Source organism: Chrysochloris asiatica, unplaced genomic scaffold (assembly GCF_000296735.1).
Source record: "Chrysochloris asiatica unplaced genomic scaffold, ChrAsi1.0 scaffold00094, whole genome shotgun sequence".
Taxonomy (NCBI): Eukaryota; Metazoa; Chordata; class Mammalia; order Afrosoricida; family Chrysochloridae; genus Chrysochloris; species Chrysochloris asiatica.
In genome coordinates this window covers 9,960,309-9,966,563 of record NW_006408612.1, presented here as the reverse complement: position 1 = coordinate 9,966,563, position 6,255 = coordinate 9,960,309, and the positions used below count along the sequence as shown (strand labels likewise).

Genomic DNA, 6,255 nt, shown 5'->3' with positions numbered 1-6,255 from the left:
TGACCTATACTCAGAGAGGTAGTTAGTAACTCTAAATACCAAGAGAGAGGGAACGAGTCTTCACATCAAGTATCAATGCTATACCCTCTGTAAACAGGTAGATAGAGATGGGCAACTTAGACATTGGCTACCTAAAATGAGGGGGCGATAAAGGCACGAAGTGACTGGCTTATAAGGTTTCAAGAGGGAGTTTAGTTTAAGAGAATGGGGGTAAGGAAAGAGTCCCCACTGAATAGATTTCATCTTGTCTAGATGGGTCTGGTGGAAAGAGAAGGGGATAAGATTCGTATGACTCAATAGTGAATAACTGTTAATCATAACTAATTGTGATTGCCACAATTGTAAAGGTAGAAGTTTTGTAATAAAAACAGGGGAGTGGTTAATATTACAGTCCAGAAACAGAGGACCGTAAGACCATCAAGAGAGGCGAGCACAAGCAGAATGCGGGACCTTATCCAGAGAAGCAATGATGCCAGAGATGGAGGCAGAGCTGGGAGCATGGAGACAGGGAGTGGATGAGGACTCTAGATTCATGGGATGAGAGGGACTAAGTTCTGGTGGCCAGGAGGCAGACTTGCAGAATGTGACCTTTGGAGATGTAAATTATTATACATGCCTGAGTGTTTTTTGTATTTGTTTTTTTTTTAAAGCTAAAGTCAATAGAGAGAAATACTCTTAACTGATGGTACATAGAGGGGATTATAATCATTTAATGAAACAAGGTGTATGATTTGTTGAAATGCAAAACTGATGATCTGCCCTGTAAACTTTCACTCAACCCACAATAAAAACCTAAAAAAAAAAAAAAGAGGGCAAGAAGGCTTAACAATTGGATGACTTCATGAGGACTTGTCAATGGAGAGCAACAACCAGTAGGCAAATTTTCCTTACTAATATAAAGGTAATTTTAAAAATTGTGGGAAAATTACATTATCTTTTAATTCTATTTTTCCATAGCTCTTTGAAGTCCCCTTGTAGTAATATGAATTGTCTACCTCAACTTCAAAGTAATCAACTCACAATAATACTTCAGCATTTATATGTTGTTGTTGTTATCAGGTGCCATCGAGTCAGAACCGACTCATAGCGACCCCATGCACAGCAGAACGAAACAATGTCCGATCCTGGGCCAACCTCACCACTGCTGCCGCACTTGAGTCCATTAATGATGCCACCTGGCCAATCCATCTCGTTGGGGGTCTTCCTCTTTTTCTCTGACCCTCCACCTTATCCAGCATGACATCCTTCTCCAGCGACTGTTCCCTCCAGACAATATGTCCAAAGTATGAGAGATGAAGCTTAGCCACCTTGGCCTCCTAGGAGCACTCTGGCTGCACTTTTTCCAAAACAGATCTATTGGTTCTTCTGGCAGTCCATGGCACTTTCAGCATTTATATAGTTCTTTAGAAGTTTTTCCATATACTTTGTTCATTTGATTCTTATAATGTACTAATGATAAAATTAGAGCTCAAAGAGATTAAATCACTAATAAATAGCAAAACAGGGCCGTCACTCTTCAGTCACATGATGTGCCTTACTTAGAAATTGCAAAGTCTCTTACTTAAAAATACCAAAGAATTTTTAAAAGCTAGACAGGAAATTGCCATGGCAATGCAACTGACAGACAGGACGTGGTCCCTGGGCTGCTGAAGACCTGGGTTGAGTTAAGTGATTCCAGGAAAATTGGAGAAAAAAAGCATCATGCACAGAAATAAATAAAATAATGCTGATACAACTGATGAGTCTGAATCACCAACCTTGCTGTTCAAGCAGACTGTGCAGTCCGTTCAGTGCTTATCCTACAGTACCACACCAGGACTCCTGATTCCTATTTACTCGGCATTCCAATTTATTATATAACTTTCAGACAGACAAATGTTCCATTGAGTTCTGATGTATTTAGTCTCCTGTTGTTGTTAAGTGTCACTGAGTCGATTCCGACTCATAACGACTTTGTATAGGGTTTCCAAGGAACAGCTGGTAAGTTTGAACCGCCAAGCTTGTGGTTCAAGCAAATCTTATGGTCCAGTAGTCTGCAGTCAGTCACATAAAAAAGTAGCATCATAAGAGTGAATAAAAAGTATCCCTTCTCAAGAAAACCTCTGTTTGGGTTGCTGCTATTTAACACAGAGGACAAGATCATCACAGTTAATCATGCATTGTCTGTTATGGAAGAACTAACCATAGGTGGCCTTTTAAATTTAAAATGATTAAAATTTAAATTTAAAAAGTCACATTCATCACATTTTAATAGTAACATGTCGCTAGTGACTACCACATTGGATAGCATACCTACAGAATAGAACATTTCAATCATCACAGAAGGATCCATTGGAAAGCACTGAGTTCGTCTTCATTTGGATCTCTTTGCTCCTCCCTTTTCTTTATTCCATTCCCATTCATTTAATTGTTGCTGTTGTTAAGTGCCATGGAGTCAGTTCTGACTCATAGTGACCCTGTACAGGGTTTCCGAGGAGTGGTTGAAGGGTTTGAACTGCTGACCTTGTGGTTCACCGTCCAGTGCTCATCTGACAGTGCCACACCAGAAGTCCATTCATTTAATTAACAAGTGATAAAATGGTTAGAGGACTCTAATGAAGAAACAGGTATGCTGACTGTGTATGTAACTTATCATTTCAATGACTGAAAGAGAGGCCATTCTCTTTTTCCAGGGGCTCACTCTTGTCCCACTGTCAAGCTGTCCAGATAGACAAGAAGGCTCACTCACTCAAGAGGCTGTTGTTAAATGTTGTTGAGTCAATTTTATAGGACTGCTAAATTAATTTCAGTAGTGCTGCCCTAACAAAGTGGCAGATTAAGTATAGGACAGATTAAGTTTAGGAAAGCTTGCCAAGTGGACTAGATTGAGAAATTGTATTTCTCCACAGAATTTAAAAAATGTTTTTTTCAGACCAAGGAAGAGTAGAATAGTAAAACACTCACCTGCATGTAGAAAGAGGAGCAAACTGAACACCTTTCTCTTTGCATTCCCTTGTTATTCTTTCTTTTACATTTCTACAGAGATCTATAACCCTAGAAAAGAGAATTGAGTACAATATTACATTTTCAATGCTAATACAAATTCTAATAAATACTGCGTAATCTGGCATTCTTCAAGCCAGAATCCTCTTGACTATAACTTTGATATTACTTCAAAAACAAATAAGAACCTTAATCATACAAAACTGAGTCTTCTTTTATAACTTCAAATAATAAACCTTCTTATCTGCTCCAGGAAAGACAGAAGCCATAAAAACATACTCAAGTCTCCTGAAGGCATGTTCCTATCCTTAGGAAAATCCAACTTTAAAATATATCTAATTACAAGGCTTTAAGAACTAAAAAAAAAAAAAAGGAAAGAAAAGCTTGTCAGTAAGTATCTGATAGTTGGTTATATGAATACCAATCCATGTGTAAAATGTTTTCCTTAACTAAAAAAAATTCAATTAATAATTATAGTTTTATATCAAATGTTCAATGGCCTACTTTTAAGCACAGATCTGAAATTCAATTAGACAAAGACTTACTGGACAACAACTATGAGTAAAGGGCTAAGTTAGACCGCTTTATATTAAAAGTCAATGAAAACAGGCAGGTGAGGGATAGTGATAATCTTTAAAGGGGAGGAGTGGCAGACAATACTAGTCTATTTTTTAATGTGAGCTGAAACATTTTCTTATAACTACATATTTTGTTTTAACTTAGTGTTCATAAGCCCCTTTGTTCCATAATTAATACCTAGGCCATGCACTGATACTGCCTTTGTGTTTAGAGACATGAGAACTGAAAAAGAAACCGAAAAGGCTGCCTATATCTCTAGGTTCAAGACTGATTTGACTGTGTGAGAACCAGTTAGATACAAACAAGAACACTTCAACAGATTATACTTTATAAAATAAAATATATTAAACTTATCTACATTTGCATAAGAACAAAGAATATATGATTAAAATATAAGTATAAAAATTTTTACTGTCCAACGTGTCACAATTTTTCTTTTTAAAAGTATAGTATCTGAAAGTTCTATAAATTCTAATTTTAAAAGACAGAGTTAAGTTAAATTCTGCTTTAATACACAAAAGCTGTAGGCAAACATGACTAGTTAGGGTTATCTATGCCTCATGTAACGAAAGGGAAAAATGCACATTAAAAAAAAATCTTTACTGAAATATTTGTTAGCTGCCATGGAGTCAAGGTCCGATTCACAGCAACCTTATTTGCAACAGAACGAAACACTAACTTCACAATCACTGTAAAACTTGACTTTATTGATGCTGCGACAGTACCAATCCATCTCGTTAGGAAACTACTTCTTTTTCAATAACCCTACACTTTACAGAGCATGATGTCCTTCTCCAGAAACTGGTCCCTCCTGATATATGTCCAAAGTATGAGACACAAAGTCTTGCCATTCTGGCTTCTAAGGAACATTCTGGCTCAATTTCTTCCAACACAGATTTGTTTGTTCTTCTGATAGTCTGTAGTACTTTTAATATTCTTCTTCAACACCGTAAGACAAATGCATCAAGTCTTCTATGGTATTCCCTATTCAAAGTCCAACTTTCAAATTCATATGTGGTTACTGATAATACCATAGCTTGGGTCTTCAAAATGACATCTCTGCTTTTGAACACAGATTTGCCTAAAGCAATATGTTGTTTGATTTTTTGACTGCTGCTTCAATGATTGTAGACAGTGGAACCAAGTAAAATGACGTCATCTTTGACAACTCTAACTTCTTCATTTATCATGATGCTATTTATTGGTCCAGTGGTGAGGAGTTTTGTTTTCTTTTTACTAAGGCACATAATGAATACTCTGGTAGCACAGTGGTTACGAATAGGGCTGCGAACCTTAAGGTCTGCAGTTCAAAACTCCCAGCTGTTCCACAGGAGAAAGATGAAGCTTTCTGCTCCCGTAAAGATTTACAGCCTCGGAAACCCTGTACAGGGTCACTATGAGTCAGAACAGACTCCACACCACCACCAATTCATACTGAAGGCTGTGGTCTTTGATGTTCATTAGTGAGTACTTTAAGTCCTCTTTGCTTTCTGCAAGCAAAGTTGTATCATCTGCATATCACAAGGTGTTAAAGGGTCATCATCCTCTATTCCTGATGCCATGTTCTTCCTTATATCATCCAGCTAATAAGATTATTTGCTCAGCATACAGAATGAATAAGTATGATGAAATACTACAACCCTGACACACACCTTTCCTGATTTTAAATCATTCAGTGTCTGATTGTTCTGTTCTAACCAGCTCCTCTTGGCCTATGTACAAGTTCCTCATGAGTGCAGGAATACCCATTCTCTGCAATGTTGTCCGTAACTTGTCATGAGCCACACTATCAAAAGTCTTTGCACAGTCAATAAAGTCCAAATAAACATCTTTCTGGTATTCTCTGCTTTCAGCCACGATCCATAGGATATCAGCAATGCTATCTCTCATTACACAGCCTCCTTTTAATTCAGCATCTTCCTGTTGGTGTATTGTTGCAGCCGTTTTTTGAATTATCTTTAGTAAAATTTTACTTGCATGTGATATTAATGACATTGTCTGATGATTTCTACATTCTGTTGGGCCACCTCTCTTTGGAATGGGCACAAATATGAATCTCTTCCAATCAGTTGGCCAGGTTTGTTGCTGTTAGGTTCCATCCAGTTGGTACTGACTCATAGCAACCCTATGCAAAACACAACGAAACACTGCCATGTCCTGCTGGGCCAACCTCATGATTGTTGCCACGCTTGAGCCCACTGATGCTGCCACTCTGCCAATCCATCTCGCTGGGGGTCTTCTTCTTTTTCTCTGACCCTTCACCTTACCAAACTTCTCCAGTGACTGGTCCCTCCTGACAATATGTCTGAAGTATGAGAGACGAAGTTTGGCCATCTTGGCTTCCAAGGAGCACTCTGGCTGCAGGTGTTCCAACACAGCTCGGTTGGGTATTTTGGCAGCCCATGGCACTTTCAATATTCTCCAACACCATAACTCAAAAGCATCAATTCTTCTATGGTCTTTCTTATTCACTGTCCAGCTTTTGCATGCATATGAGGTTATTGGAAAAAACCATGGCTTGGGTCAGGTGCACTTTAGTCCTCAAGCTGACAGCTTTGCTCTTCAACACTTTAAAAAGGTCTTGTGCAGCAGACTGGCCTAATGCAATATGTCGTTTGATTTCTTGACTGCTGCTTCCATGAGTGTTGATAGTTGATCCAAGAAGAATGAAGTCCTTGACAACTTCAATCTTTT

At 38.2% G+C, this 6,255-nt stretch overlaps 1 protein-coding gene across 2 annotated transcripts in view; it reads right to left on the bottom strand.

The window, feature by feature from the left end:
- The window catches only part of AGPS (alkylglycerone phosphate synthase), a 184,428-nt gene that overhangs the window by 39,258 nt on the left and 138,915 nt on the right, over positions 1–6,255 (bottom strand). For both annotated transcript variants that reach the window (XM_006866676.1, XM_006866677.1), the window contains exon 17: positions 2,944–3,033. In XM_006866676.1, coding sequence (XP_006866738.1) covers positions 2,944–3,033 — 90 coding nt within the window. The remainder of the gene's footprint in view (positions 1–2,943; positions 3,034–6,255) is intronic.